General features: G+C 43.3%; 1 protein-coding gene across 1 annotated transcript in view; it reads right to left on the bottom strand.

Annotated features, from left to right (window-relative positions):
* Positions 1 to 16,741, bottom strand: part of PARD3B (par-3 family cell polarity regulator beta) — a gene marked incomplete at its 5' end in the record, with an annotated part of 453,865 nt that overhangs the window by 406,685 nt on the left and 30,439 nt on the right. Inside the window, one exon of the mRNA XM_015415996.1 lies at positions 7,019 to 7,204. Within this exon, the coding sequence (XP_015271482.1) occupies positions 7,019 to 7,204 (186 nt within the window). The remainder of the gene's footprint in view (positions 1 to 7,018; positions 7,205 to 16,741) is intronic.

Here is a 16,741-nt window from a genome sequence, read left to right as displayed (position 1 = left end):
AAGAAGAAGAAGAAGAAGAAGAAGAAGAAGAAGAAGAAGAAGAAGAAGAAGAAGAAGAAGAAGAAGAAGAAGAAGAAGAAGAAGAAGAAGAAGAAGACTGTGATACCATCTCGGAGAGTCTGGCAAACTCTTTAAATCTGAAGCAGAACTAAAAATTAATTTGGACTTTGATAAGAGGAAAGGAAATTGCAAATTAGCTTAATTCTGATAGCCTGTTGTCTATTTTAATGCATAACTTCAATTCTATGATATTTACACTTTAGCTAAAGAGATTGTGATTGCTTGCTTGACATGTTTGCATATTGCATTAGTAATTTTTATGCTTTACTACTATGTTAACTGAGACGTATCAATAACTTTATATGTCTGTATTACAGATCCTTGTTTCTCTTATTTTAGGTTTTTCCATTACCCTGACCCTGTAGTTTTGTAGATTAGAAAATTTTAAAAAAATTAAAGACAAGAACTGATGAACAAAGTAGGCCGGAGACTATATTAACATAACTTTTGCAGCCATCCGTAATGTATTAGTTTACAACCAGCTAGCACTTTATGTTTTGGATTGCTTTTAGATGGTTTTATTTATGTAATAATTGTTCTTATGTTTATCTTTTGTAAGCCACCCTGAGCCTGCTTCAGCAGGGAGGGTGGGGTATAAACCAAATACATAAATAAATAAGCAAGCTGTGCTGGGCAAAAGCTCCACCTCGTCCCACCCACTTTTAAAAAATACTTGGCGGGCACTATGCAGCCCCTGGGCACCACACTGGAGATTCCTCTACTACTCCCTATCTTTTATTTGCTTGAAAAAAGCAAAGAACATTTTGCAGGATTTGTCACACCCTGAACACTCCCTGTTTGAACTGCTGCCTTCAGGTAGAAGATATAGGACAATCAAAACAAGGACAAACAGATTAAAAAACAGTTTTTATTCGAGAGCTATTATTGCTTTAAATGCTGTATGAATTGGAATTTGGGTGACATTGGTGGTTAAGTTGCAATGTGAACCCTAATGGTTGTGTGAGTGTATATGAGTATGCTTGTAGATCACCGAATGATTGCACCTTAATTTCGTTGTACTATGTACAATGACAATAAAGTATATTATTATTATTATTATTATTTCAAAAAATGGAGGGCCACATGAGTATTATTATTTTAGTATTCCTCACCCCTCTGACCAATCACCAAATCAACTGGATTACAGTGATTTAGGGTCAACGTAACATTAGTTAGCAATAAGCTAAATCACCACGGTCACCACACTCACAAATGATAACACCTGGACTGAATTGAGACCTAGGTTTCCTGTCTCATTACCAATGCTGATTTCTCCACACCTACTATCCCTCTGCATATCACACCTAATCCAGTCATGCTGTTACTGTCATTCATCTTCTATTGTTGTTTGCCTGCTAATGTCATTCGGCATCTGAAATCACTCCACTTTCCAATGTACAGAACAGATGGACTCATATTCCAGCTGTATCTGAAGTGAACAGTGACTCATGAAAGCTCATATCCTGCCACAAATTGTGTTAGTCTTTAAGGTGCTACTGGACTTTTGCTCTTTTTCTGTTGCTACAGACAGACAAACACAGCTGCCCGTCTTGATCTATGGTCACACATGCACTCACATATACCAACACCTGGTCTGTCTCACAATCACCAAAACAAGGAAGTGGCAGGTGTTTTACACTGCCCCCACATCAGCCAGATTCTTCTCTCCTCTTGGTTCTCTTTATAATGTATCTTTAAATGCTACATCCACCTGTTCAAGATTTTGCTCACTTTGCCCCAGGCTTTACCGACCCCGCTTGTTTTCTTAGGGCGATTGTCCTAAGCTAAATTTATAGCTAAATTCCTGTCCAGTAGCAACTTAGAGATGAACAAGTTTGTTGGGGTAGGAGCCTTTGAGAGTCCAAGTTCCTTTCAGGGAGTTTTCACTCTTGAAAACTCATACCCCAATAATCTCTATGAAAGAAAGGTTAAAGTGCTTGGGGCTCTTTAGATTGGAGAAATGATGGCTGAGGGGTGACATGATCGAGTTTTACAAGATTATGCATGTGATAGAGCAGGAAGAGAAAGAAGTGCTTTTCTCCCTTTCTCACAATACAAAAACTCATGGGCACTCAATGAAATTGCTGAACAGTCGGGTTACAACAGATAAAAGGAAGTATTTCTTCACCCAAAGAGTGATTAACACATGGAATTCACTGCCGCAGTTAAGTGGTGGTGGCTACAAGCATGGATGGCTTCATGAGGGAATTGGATAAACATATGGAGCAGAGGTCCATCAGTGGCTATTAGCCACAAGGTATAGATAGGAACTCCCAGTCTGGGGTAAATGATGCTCGGTATTCTTGGTTCTTGGGGGGGGAGGGCAACAGTGGGAGGGCTTCTAGTGTCCTGCCCCCACTGGTGGACCTCCTGATGGCACCTGGTATTTTTGGCCACCGTGTGACAGAGTGTTGGACTGGATGGGCCACTGGCCTGATCCAACATTGGCTTCTCTTATGTTCTTATGTGCTACTGGACTCAAACGTAGCCGTTCTACTGCAGACCAACATGGCTACCCTTTGGAATTGTCTTTTTATAAGCTCAAATGTATTAGTAAAAGCTGTATGGATTACAGCAGTGGTCTCTAAAACAGGAAAGGTCCACACCCTTGTTGATTTAAAGACAGCCTGTCACCAACATTTTGAGTACCACTTTTCTTTCAGTAAGACTATGCTTCGATTCTCAGTGCAGGGCAAGTCATGTCTTTCCACTGTTAAGGATCTATACAGTCATTTCAGAGAGCAGTCAATTTTCCTTCATAACGAAGGACAGTGTTTTCAGCTCAATATTACAGTGGGGGGGAAAATTGAATTTGTTTTCGTATTAGCCTCGTTCCTAGATGTTATCCCAAGGCACTTCTGAAACTCATTTATTCGACCAGCTTCTCTCGCCCGCACTTCTTCCTCTCAGTTGTCACAAGGCATCCGTACAGAAACTATCCTTATAACAATAATGATTTTATATATATTATAGTTTTCACAGCAGAACTTCAATTCTCTTAAATCCAGTGTATATGCTTAAGCCAATAATACCTGTAGCTCTGGAAACAAGTAGAATTTACTTAAGGGACAAATGAAAAAGATCAATAGCAGCAAGGGGGGAAAAACAGAGTGCATGATTAAAAAAAAAATAGCACCAAGCCGCTTTAACGCAGACATTGAACAACAGTATTACACACACAGGAGCACAGGAGCCCAACTTGGCGGGGAGGGCAGGGCTTAAATAAAATAAAAAAATAAATATCCATATCATAAATATCATTCAGAGGTATAGATAGGAACTCTCAATCTGGGGCAAGTGGTGCTCTGTATTCTTGGTGCTTGGGGGGGGGCAACAGTGGGAGGGCTTCTAGTGTCCTGGCCCCACTGCTGGACCTCCTGAGGGCACCTGGTATTTTTGGCCACTGTGTGACAGAATGTTGGACTGGATGGGCCACTGGCCGGATCCAACATTGGCTTCTCTTATGTTCTTATGTTCCGTTCTTATCACACTAATATACATCCTTTCACTGATGATGTACTCTGAGTTGTGTCATTCTTGGAGGAAGTCTTTAGATTTTGCAGTATTAGGTTTGCTTCCTCACAAGCATGCACAGTATAATGTTTCCTCTGTGCTGTTTGCATATGGCTTTGTTCTATCATGGCCAAGTACTGTATAGAAGGGAGAAGATATATAGGAAGGGAGGCTTTCACAGTTCTTATTGTAAGCCACCCTGAGTTCTGTAAAGCAGGAAAGGCAGCTAATAATTGTTTTAAACAAATAAATTAACATATTCTCTATCCTCTCTCCACCAGAGTGGGAAATGCATTTGTTTGTCTGTGAGTCAGGGGCGAGCCCATGGTCAGATACTCTGAATTCAGGCACTGTGTTCAAGACTTACCCAAGAAGGATATATACCCCAGTAAAAGAATCCTGTTGTGTATGAAGGGATGAGAACTGTAACAGAATGGAGGGACCATTCAGGAGGGAACACCTTCTGTCACGGCTCAGGTGGGGTGTCACCTGACGCTGCCACCAATCTGGAATTAGGATCCCTTGAGAAGGCCCAGAGCACCCTCCCAAGACCTTCAGACCTCCCTTTTAGCCGAATAATAGGCGTGAGGACAAGGCAAAGTAAACAATGAAAAGGTTTATTTTATAGGAGGTCAAACAAACAAGATGCAGAATAATAACAGTAAGTGGGTGAAAAGAAAAGAAATCAAATGCCCTAATGCGTCTAAATATATACTGTCCCTAGCTCACTAACAAGTGGCCTTAGACTACTCACCCTTCCCTCAGGATGAGGGTTTCTTCCTTCTGGCTCTGCCCTCTGGGAAGAACAGCTTTCCCTGTTGTACCAGTTCTCTTATTCCAGAGCCCTATTCTTCCCTATTGGTCAAAATCGGCACCAAAACTTCCCAAGGCCTTCTGGAATTTGTAGGCCCAGCCCCTTCCTACTGCTAGCCAGGCTCCTTGGGCCTGCTAGGCCGTGCTTGCACAGTACAGATCATGACACCTTCATAATGGAACAGGTTTGTAGTCTTGTACTGTAGGAATCAGGGCCGTGGTGGCTCAGAGGTTAAGATGCTGTTTCGGCAGTTTGAGACTCTAGTGCCGTGGGACGGAGTGAGCTCCCATCTCTGGCCCCAGCTCCTGACAACCTAGCAGTTCGGAAGCAAGAAATTGCAAGTAGATAAATAGGTACCGCTTCAGTGGGAAGGTAACAGCGTTCTGTATGCCTCGGCGTCTAGTCACGCCAGCCACATGAGCACGGAAACGTCTTTGGACAGCACTGGCTCTTCGCCTTGGAAACGGAGACGAGCACCGCCCTTTAGAGTCGGATTCGACTAGCTTTCGAGCAAGGGAAACCTTTACCTTTACTTTATTGTAGGATTCATCTTGCACTCTTACAGCATTGTCTCCTACATTTGTACTTCCACTTTCTGAGCGGTTTATAGTATACTATGCCTTAGACAACTTGTTGTTTGCATTGTTTTCTAACTCTAATCCTACACCTATTGCATTGTTCACTGTCTGTCTTACAGTTTGAATGCATCTTTCATATTCTGTCATCTGCCTTGAGTCTCACAGAAAAAGGGAAGCAATAAATAAAGTAAAATAAAGACGAATGAGGAGAAAAGTCTTGTCTCAGCAGCTCCTTGAAATGAAGCCATTATGTGGTGCATAAACAGAAGTTTGTCAGTAATGACTGAAGTGTTTCAGTTTTTGTATAAGAAACAAGTACCACCCCCAAAGATAAAGCATATTTCCTAGTATTGACAAAAACATGTTGCCTAACAAAACACATCTTATCCTCTTACAACGTGTGCAAGAAAGTAGCTCGAATCAGGCACAAATAAAATCCCTATGTTTACAATGCTAACATTGTAAGTGTAAGCATGAAAAGGTTTGGGGAAGGAGGAAAAAACACTGGAAGGAAAGACCAAAATGGAAAAGAGGAAAGAGGTTACAGCAGTGGTTCCCAAAGTGGGCGGTAATGGGATTAAGAACATAAGAGAAGCCAATGTTGGATGAGGCCAAAGGCCCATCCAGTCCAACACTCTGTCACACAGTGGCCAAAAATACCAGGTGCCCTCAGGAGGTCCAGCAGTGTGGTGCTAAGGGGACAACAGGAGGGAGCACTGGAGGTGGGCACCCTGTTCCACGTTGCTCACTTATTTATGATTGATCAGGCTATGACGCCATGCTCGCAAATGGCACTCCCAAGTTTCTGCCTCTGCAAAGTAGTGGAAACTATTGGAATTTTTAATAAATATGTCACCAGAACTCTAGTCAGACCAGTATACTGTGTTTTGAGAAACTGTCACCACTACGTGTGTTTTTGTCTCTTTGCCATTTTTTTGCTGACAAGTCCTTAATATAATAGTACTGACTATTTTCCTGCATTCTCAGTTACGGAACATGTTGATTATGAAGCATGCTTTTTAGCTATGTAAATGTTATTTTTTGCAGCGCACACAATTTCTAGTTTATATTAAGTTTTAAAATTTCTCAAAAACTGTTTTCAAAGAGGAGGGGGAAATTAAGGGGTAGAAGGAAAAATGTGGGGTAATTGAGGGGAAATTTAGGGTATAAATAATAAACATTCCAGTAAAAAGAGGGGGAAATTATATTGAGGGGAGATATGGTATTTTAGCCAAAAAAATTAGACAAGCCTTTATAAAGGAAATAACATATTGTCTTTATTCAGAATTGCAGTAATAAAAATAAAGAGGGGGGGAAACCCAAAAAAGTATTCAGAGGCAATAAGTTGAGGTTGTGAAGGAAGAAGTAACTGAGTTACAAAATGAAAAATTCAGGCGGGTAGCCAAGTTGGTCTGAAGCAGGAGAACAAAGTTTGGGTCCAGTGGCACCTTTAAGACCTACAAAGTTTTATTCAAAGTGTAAGCTTTCATGTGCAAAGCGCTCTTCTTCAGACCAGCTGGAATAAAATCTCAAGGGCTACTTACAGGAAAAAAGAGGGTGGGGGGCAGCTGTCAGAAGGGACCACTCAAAGCTAAGATGCATATACAGAGCTGAAATTGGATCAGGTGGCCAGTAAGATCAATAAATGGCAGCAATATAGCACATAAATGCAAGAGTTAACAAAGAGATGTGAGAATGAAGCTACAGTCCAGCAGCACCCCCAAGACGCAAACTTTGTTGAGCTACAAAATGACATGGAGCTGAAGTCAAAGTTTAAGAAATCATACCAAGGCACTCAAAACTACTGCTAGGAATGGAATGCTATGGAATGAATCCACCATGGATGGTATTACATGAAACTCCGTTTGTTAATGTCCCTGGAAACATCTCACTGGCTACTGCATTAGACAGACAGTACTGGTCTTTCATCAGATCCAGCAAAGAAATCCTTATGTTCTTGATCATACATACAGCATTTTGCATGTTTATAGTGAAGAGCTAGAACAGTAATTTGACTAAAATATTATGAATAAAAAATAAGGTTTCTGCATACCTTGTAAGCAGCACCTCCATGGATGATTGATTTGATGAAAATCCCAAGGTCAGCCCCTGTCTCTCGAGATTTGTTGCCCTTTAAGCTCACACCAAGTCCAGCTGAACCGGAGTCATTCAGGGGGATCTCAAAAGTCAACTGCTCAGTCGTCTCAAGTGAAAGAACATTGCAGTAGGGCTCTCCTTTCTGTTGTACAAACAGGTAAAGATGAAGCAGAACATAGTAGTGAAGGAGCCTAATCTCATAAGAAACACGATAAGTTTAAAGCCTAAGAACCACGCACTGTAAAGACTGAATTTATTTGCAACACATGACAACTGGAAATAGGCTGAAATCAGTCATGAAACACAGACCAGAGAGTATTTCAAAATCTGAATGATTTTACAACCCCGAACCACAGACTTCTATGAATGTCTCCACTGCACGAACTGGTTCGTGCTTCAGGAAGTTCTTGGGGCTGCCCCACCAGAAGTGAGCTCTGAAGACATTTAAAAGCCTTCAGAGCTGACTTCCGGTTAGGGGTGTGGCTGCGGCATGACCCAGAAGTGGGCTTCGAGGGCATTTAAATGCTCTTGGAGCTCACTTGAGACACAGCCCCACCCAGAAGTGAGCCCCAAAGGTGTTTAAATGCCTTCCGAGCCCACCTTCTGGGTCAGGCTGGCCCAACTGAGCTCCCAGAGTGTGCTCCGAAGACCTTTATAGGCCTTCAGAGCGCACTTCAGGGTGGGGACTGCCCATATGAGGGCATATAAGGCCTATAAAGGCCTCCAGAGCTCACTCTTGGTCCGGCCTGACCCAGAGGTGGGCTCCAAAGGCATTTAAATGCCTTCAGAGCTCACTTCCCAAACCGGAAGTAAGCTCCTCCTTGTTGCCTGGGAAGTTGATTGATTGGCGCCAGGCTGTCTGGCCCAATGAAGCGCAACAACTTGCCAAAGCAAAACATACCAAGTTGTGGATTGCTTCATCAACAAAGCAATCGCTTGAAGTTGGCTGTTCACGATGCACGAAGCAGCATGAGTTGTGACAACTTTCGCTTTGTGCACCGCTTCATGCCCATTCCTATTCATAGCAGTGGAAGCAGGCAGAGTATCAAAGGAAGGGGGCGGAGAAATGAGAAAGCTTGGCCCTCTTCCAGCCTGCGTCCCATCCCGAAGGATGTTGGCAGTCTAGGAAGAATAACCCCCCCTCTGACATTGGTGTTGTGTAATGTCAAGTCTAGAAATAGTAAGACCATGGTCCTTAGAGACTTTCTACAAGAGCAGAATGTAGACCTGGCGTGCATGACCGAGACCTGGGTGCGGGAAGGGGAGACAGTAGCTTTCTCCCAACTCGCCCCTCCGGGGTTCTTGGTCCTTCACCAATCACAGGTTGGGGGGGGAGTGGCGCTATTCATCCAGGAGGCTTACTTCTTCAGGGCGCTCCCGCCTCCAATGATCACAGGCATTGAGTGTGCTGGCCTGGTATGGGAGGCCGGGGAGAGTTTGGCAATTTGGCTGGTGCATCATCTGCCTAATGCACTGGCCAATAGCTTGCCATCCCTGATGAAGGCCATAGCAGGCTAGGCACTGGAACACCCTAGACTGATAGTCTTGGGTGACTTCAGTGTCCACGCTGATGACGCGACCTCCACTCAGGCAGCGGACCTGGTGTCATCCATGGCAGCATTAGGACTCTACCAATATATAATGACCCCCACTCACCGGGCTGGGCACACACTCAATTTGATCTTTGCGGCGGGGGTAACAGTGAACCGGGTTACTGCTTCGGTAGTACCATGGTCAGACCTGCATGCCCTGAGGGCTCACCTGAATTTCCCATCCCAACCCTCTTTAGGCAGCGAACGTATTTTAGCTCACCTGCAGAGCCAGATGGACCCAGTGCGGCTTCAGACAGCTCTGCAGGATACGATGCCCCCTGGCGGCTCGTTAGATGAGCTTGTGGGGGACTGGCATAACTGGCTCTCTGCAGCCATCAATGAGATCGCTCCCAGACACCCTCTGCGCCCTCGCTGTAGGCTTACTCCCTGGTTTACCCAGAAGTTGCGGCTTATGAAGCGAGGACTGAGACAGGTAGAGAGACGGTGGTGCCGTGCTCAAGACGAAGCCACAAGAACATCTTATAGGATGTTTATGAGATCCTATGAGATGGCAATCAAAGCCGCGAAGAGAAAGTACTACGCGGCCATGATTGCATCCGTGAGTGCACGCCCAGCCCAAATATTTAGAACAATTCGGTCTATAACTACTCTGCCACAGGGCAGACCAAATGCTAGGGAATTGGATATAGGCTATGAGGCATTTGCGAGCCATTTCGCCAATAAGGTCTTGTCGCTTCGCCGCAACCTCCCTGCCACAGTTGACACAGTGAGCGAGCTTGAGGTTCCATGCATGTCTTCAATTCCAGTTCTGGATCATTTCAACCCACTCAGCCTAGAGGAAGTTGACAAATTACTCCTAGCTGTCTGTCCTACCACATGCTGCCTAGATCCGTGCCCATCATGGCTAATCAAACCTGGCTGTGACGGTTTTCGAGGCACCTTGTGGGAGATTATCAACAAATCCCTTACTGATGGACAGTTACCTGACTGAATTGGCCAACTATTGGCTGGTGTCCAATTGCCTTATCTGGGCAAACTAATAGAGAGGGCGGTACCGATTCAGCTACAGAGCTTTTTGGATGACACTTCCATCTTAGATCCTTTCCTGTCCGGTTTTCGCCCTGGTCACAGGACAGAGATGGCACTGATCGCCCTCACAGATGACCTCCAAAGGCATCTGGATCGAGGCGGTTCGGCAGTGCTGATGTTGTTGGACCTGTCAACGGCATTCGACACGGTCGACCATCAGTTACTGGTCCACCGCCTCGCTGACAGGAATCCAGGGGCTTGCCTTACAATGGCTTGCTTCCTTCCTCCAAGGTCGGTGACGAAGGGTGACACTAGGGGAACAGTAGTCCAAGAGGCACCCACTGAACTGTGGAGTGCCTCAAGGGGCAGTGCTTTCCCCAATGTTATTTAACATCTATATGCGCCCCCTTGCCCAGATTGCCCGGAGACATGGGCTGGGATGTCACCAGAACACTGATGACAGCCAGCTCTATCTGATGTTGGGCGGCCCATCCAGACCAGAAGATCTGGACTGAGTATTACAAGCCATGGCTGATTGGCTTAAGCTGAGCCAGCTGAAACTGAATCCAGTGAAGACGGAGGTCCTGTGCTTGAGTCGGGGCAGTTCGGGGATGGGGATCCCACTCCTGACCTTTGATGGAGCGTTACCTGACTGAATTGGCTAACTATCGGCCGGTGTCCAATTTGCCTTATCTGGGCAAACTAACAGAGAGGGCGGTACCAATTCAGCTACAGAGCTTTTTGGATGACATTTCCATCTTAGATCCCTTCCTGTCCGGTTTTCGCCCAGGTTACAGGACAGAGATGCCACTGATCGCCCTCACAGATGACCTCCGAAGGCATCTGGATAGAGGCAGATCGGGAGTGCTGATGTTGTTGGACCTGTCAGCGGCGTTCAACACGGTCGACCATCAGTTATTGGTCCACCGCCTCGCTGAAATAGGAATCCAGGGGCTTGCCTTACAATGGCTCGCTTCCTTTCTCCAGGGTCGGGGACAAAGGGTGACACTAGGGGAACAGTAGTCCAAGAGGCACCCACTGGACTGTGGAGTGCCTCAAGGGGCAGTGCTTTCCCCAGTGCTATTTAACATCTATATGCGCCCCCTTGCCCAGATTGCCCGGAGGCATGGGCTGGGATGTCACCAGTACACTGATGACACCCAGCTCTATCTGATGTTGGGCAGCCCATCCGACTCCAGAGCAGAAGATCTGGACTGAGCATTACAAGCGGTGGCTGGTTGGCTTAAGCTGAGCCAGCTTAGAGCCCTGGCCCTTGGTCTTGGTTCTGGTTTAACACCTAGCCTGCACTCAAGCAGAATGGTTCCTAGACCTTTGAAAGTATATTGTGAGAGCCAGCCATCTTGAACAATAGTATAACCATCAGCAGCACTTTATTAATTTATTAATTGTATTAGCTATAACAGCTGTATTAGCTATAATGAAATTGTTTTTAGATGATTTTATGTTGTTTTAATTGTATTTATGTATTGATTGTGAGCCGCCCTGAGCCTGCATTGTGGGGAGGGTGGGGTATAAATTAGATAGATAGATAGATAGATAGATAGATAGATAGATAGATAGATAGATAGATAGATAGATAAGCAAAAACACTAAATGGGCAAGAAATAGGGGGGAAGCAAGTTATTCCCCAACAATAATATTAATTGATAAGAGTAGCCAGATCAGTTGGGACACGAGAACGATGTCCTAATAAAAGGAAAGAGAAGCAACAAAACCAGCCACCATCTACAAGTTTATCAATCTCTTCTCAACAATTTCATTATATTTTTAAAAGGTGAATTTCCACCATGACATCCATAACAATAAACCTCACTACTGAGCAGGAGTTCCTTTTTACAGACACTGAATATGGCTGGTTCATTTTCCCATTGTCTCCTTATATCACAATCCTATCTGAAGACTTCTTCTTCCCCAAAGCTCACTACTCAACAAACTGGACTGCATTTATAAGAACATGCAATGGTTTATGAGATAGCAAGACTTTTTAAAAAGGAATGAAGGACAAAATATGTTCAGGAAATACAAAAGGTTTCTTCTACAATTATGCATAACAATTGAAATTAAGTACAATAATAGGCCTGTTATGAATTTTTGTCAGAACCCACAGCCAACAACGTAGTACACGCTTTCAGGAAAGGAAATCTCTTCTCAACAATTTCATTATATTTTTAAAAGGTGAATTTCCACCATGACATCCATAACAATAAACCTCACTACTGAGCAGGAGTTCCTTTTTACAGACACTGAATATGGCTGGTTCATTTTCCCATTGTCTCCTTATGAGATAGCAAGACTTTTTTAAAAGGAATGAAGGACAAAATATGTCCAGGAAATACAGTAAGATTTCGTCTACAATTATGCATAAAAATTGAAATTAAGCACAATAATAGGCCTGTTATGAATTTTTGTAGGAATGCAAAGGCAATTAGAAGACAACCAACCTCCGCACCCTCATGGCAGCATAGCTGACAATTTTCACATTAACCTTTTTCGGGACATAACATCTCTCAAGCTCAAACCGAAGGACCCTGTCGCAGCGCATGTGGGAAATCACCCTCAATTTTCTCCATAATTACTTACAGTCAATAGGGTCCTCCTCTCTGCTGGTTCTTCAGTGCTCCCCCCCACCCGTTACTTACTTGGTTTCTTCTCCTTATCTATATGACCTCAGTCAATTAGATCATGTAATTGCATGTTGATTTGATTTCACAATATCCTATACCAAATCAGATTTGGTCATACAATATTGTGACAAAGCCCATTCAAAGTAAGGGCAACACCAATTTCTGAATGACCGAATACATTCACTCACCCATTCTTGGTACAAATGTACATGTTGGCTTAACCTTAGATAATGTGGTGATACAGACACTTAATTTCAAATAAGTCTTCAGAATTCCTATGTAATAATTTATAAGGATGTGTATTTTTCTTTTAAAATAAATAAAAACCTATCTTCTTGTTATGGAAGAGCAAAGTTTTTCCTGAACACTTAATCCACCTCTGTGATACTGCAGTTAGAGCATCATTGTTTTCCACCCCACGCAAAAACAAAATAAAAAATACATTTATAATCTAGAAACCACCAAATTTTGCCACAGCTGTTGGGGGAGGTGGAGGAGAGATAAAGGGTCTGCAGAATCATAAGCCTCAATTCCAACATGTAGCAAGAGCAAATATTTAATATATTTAATCACATGACAAATTTAATGCATTTCATTTAATTGGAAAATAAAAAGTGGCCTGATGTTGACATTAATAATTATTGTCTGATGCTGGCGGCCTACCTCAACTCTCTTATTATACCTACAAGCTTCTCTTTGTTAAATTTCCAGTGGTTTTTTTTAATTAAAAGAGGCACATGTGCAAGCTTAAGTCCTTAAAAACATAATTGCAAAACTCATACTCTTGTAAAAGAATAAACAGTACTTTGCAGTCACTGATGCCTAGAAGACCCCCCCAGCTGCAGATTAATAACAAAATTCTAATAAAGGTAAAATGCTTATGTCCCAGTGCCTATTATGCAGAATACCAGTGTCCAGTTTTTAAGCTTAGACAGTGCTTTGAAATCACACTTGTCAGCTGTAGATCCCTATGGCTAGAGTGAGCATAGTAATAGAACATGGGACATTGTTGTTGTAATATGTAAATATGTGACGAAATTAGAATCTATAGGTAAATATCTGTGTGGTAATTTTATCTCAGGTGCAAAGTACAGTGGGCACACATCCTTCATTAACCTGTATTTCACTCAGACGTTCTACTTTCAGCTCACTAACTACCTTGAATTAGAAGAATTAGTCTGATCTCATCTTTCACCAGCCAGCATCCATAACTCTTAGCGCCCATTCCTATTCCACAGCTTACAGCCCCACCGGCTTCTTAGCTATCTATAAGGTTTCCCCCAGACATATTGTAGAGGGGGTGCAGACTCTGCAGACTAGTGTTGCTGATGTAACGACAGCACTTCCAGTTACATACCCAGAATCAACATCACAATGTCACATGACATGCTAAGTATTTCCAATATCTCTATGGCTTTTACTATCTCTATGGTTTTTACTATAGAGATTTTGAAATCCTAGAGGATCATGCAATGCCTTGATGTCATGTCTCGGTTGTACCTTGAAGTACCACTGGCTTTCCGCCTTTTTTTGTTTTGTTCCTGCTGTTCTATTCAGGGTCAGAAGGAGCCTAAGGAGTAGTAACAAGAACCTAGTTTCCCTTCAGACTACTTCCACTGACAGTTAACATACCAAACCTAATCTTTCCTCTGATTAATTAAAAAATTCATCATGCATATATATGCCTGGTGTGTGCTATTTAGCAACAATATTAAACATGAAAAAGATCAGTAGCACCTAAGGTTCTTCAGGCATGGTCTAGCAATTTGGATAGTCTGTGGCGGAGGAGGAGGAGGAGGAGGAGGAGGAGACGGAGACTGGATTTATACCCGGCTCTTCACTGTGAGTCTCAGAGTGGCTTACAATCTCCTTTCCCTTCCCCTCCCCACAGCAGACACCATGTGAGGTAGGTGGGGCTGAGAGAGCTCTGAAAGAACTTGTGACTGACCCAAGGTCACACCAGCAGCTGCATGTGGAGAAGTGGGGAATCAAACCCAGTTCTCCCAGATTAGATTTAATCACTACACCAGACAGACACATACACACATCATTCCATGCCGTGCCATAAACTGCTTTCCAAATTCTTCATGCAGTTTGCCCTGTGGCATAGCAGATCAACATTCAAGAAACGCAACACCAAACATCACAGAGTGTCTCTGAAATCCAGACATGAGACTACAACAGATGAGTTGTACAACACCTAGAAACTTTTTTTGGAATCTTAATCTGAATATCCCCCTTTTTTTCTTTTTTAGAAAAGAAGATAAACTACCCCAACAAAAGCCCTCTTTTAAGAGCAAGGAAATCATCTATTAATCCATGGATCAAAAAGGATGGATATTCAACCCCACACTGATTCAAGCATTCACAGATTCCATTCAGACTTTCCAGTTTTCTGAAACAGGAATCTGTTCACTCCCTATATACTTTACCACCCCATGTTATCAACAACTGTGACCAGAGGCATTCTGAGGTAAAGGAGAGCAAGAGCCCTAATCCAGCCAGGGATTCTGTTCCTAACCATTCTCTACCCCCTTGTTAATCTCTCCATTCCCTACCACTCACATTTGTAGATCAATCAACACTTGGCTGCCTGGGAGACAGCTGGTTTTAGCCATACCAATCTGCCCAGGCAACATTCGATTGCTGAAATACCACACCTACGTCTTCCGGCAGAAAGTACACCTGTGAGCTCACTTGCTTTTTGCCAAGCAGTTTTATTGTACCAAATTGCTAACTTTTACTTCCCACTTCCAATGGAGCAACAAAATTAATTGGAAGACAGCAATTATCTCTATTTATATAATGTGCTTGTACAACAACAAATATTCTGCGCACCTGTTCATATCTTTCACCAGAAACGTTCTCCACTTCCATTTGTAACTAATGATTTTATTATGGGTATTTAAAAAAAAAAATCTTATTTCAGACATGTAAAACTCTCTGATCATAACCAACTCATTACAGTGGAATCTGCTGTGTTTTGTTCCCCTCCAAGACAGCATCAGAACAGGAGAGAGTTGGTCTTTTAAAAAGAGGAATTTTAGAACGTCTTGAGAACAAATTGTTCTAAGCCTAACGATACCCTTAAATAAAGACATTGCTAAGTAATTTAATTACTGGAATAAACACGCTGCTGAGAACAGCATGGAAAACAAATTCAGGTGCTCAAGCGGTTCACCTATTTCCTCAGACATATTAGTTTATTAAAAGAAGTTACCGCAAGAATTCGTTCTCTGCACCCATCTGCTAGGTTATCATCAGAGTGCCTGAGTATGCTATCTGAACCAAAATAGAGTTGTTAAAATGCGTTGAAGTGAGACGATAGATATAAATACACTAAATCATTTTCAAGTATTAGGTTTCCTACAGCTCTCCTTCGACACACAGTTTGGAATCCATAACATTTCACAGCTATTCACCTCACTGAATCACTCTGGGAATCAGATAAACATATCACACAAAGACTTAACTGACATTTACAAAAATAAAAAGGGCTCTGCACCAACTAATTTAGGGACAGTTCATTTTGATCCCACTCTCTTCACACCAGTCCTTCATATTCAGGAGAACACAACCCATTTAAACCTGATTCCCGCTCCTTTGGTGAACGCACATCTCTCATTTCCAGGTTACCATAAGGACCGGCAAACTTGCACTATAATAAAATCAAGCTTGATTTGCTTCAGACAAACAGCGTGGAAACCCGTTATTAAAATCTCAGGCAAGACTCCATGTATGCATAAAACATCTCCTTACTTAGGATGCGTTTGCATCAGGCAACAGGGGTGCAGCAGGAGCACTGCGATAAATTACTGCAATCCTGCTTGTCATGCAGAAATAAAGTATAGGAGGGAAGATAAGGGACGAACCCTTCACCAGCCTCTCCCAGTTGCCCCTCCGGGCTGCAACGAATAACACAAGTGGACAGCGTGCCACTTGTGGCAGGGACTGGACTCAGTCCTCCTCTGGCACTCTCATCACTGCAGGGAGAAGCAAGTCCATTGATTCCACCTGTCGGGCAAGAAAAGCCTCCCTTCCCTGAGCATGAGGAGAAAGCAACAGGCTTGCCTTGTCCGACTACTCAGAATAAATGGCTCAGGACCTGACCACAGCAGGGAGAGAGAATTACCTGGGATGTGAGCCAAACTGGCAGGGGTACAAATACAAGAGTAATGAAGCAGGTCCTACTGGGTGTTGAGAAGCCTGCATCTCCTTTTCTTGTCCAGTTCTATTTCCCCCTTCATGCTAGCCATTCACATTCTCAGGAAGCCTGCCCCTCCATCTTTTCCCTCAGTTCCCACTTTAACTACTTTGTGTAGTCTATTAGACTCCAAAGGGTTTGGGTCCTGCAGATGCCTAGCCCACATCCCATGGGCATCCCTAAATATACTTTCTGTGTACCAACAGGTAGGCACAAAGACACCATCAGGAGCTGGCTGACCCACTACC

This window comes from Gekko japonicus, unplaced genomic scaffold, assembly GCF_001447785.1.
Source record: "Gekko japonicus isolate JY-2015 unplaced genomic scaffold, Gekko_japonicus_V1.1 scaffold123, whole genome shotgun sequence".
Classification (NCBI taxonomy): Eukaryota; Metazoa; Chordata; class Lepidosauria; order Squamata; family Gekkonidae; genus Gekko; species Gekko japonicus.
This window is presented reverse-complemented; position numbering and strand designations above follow the sequence as displayed.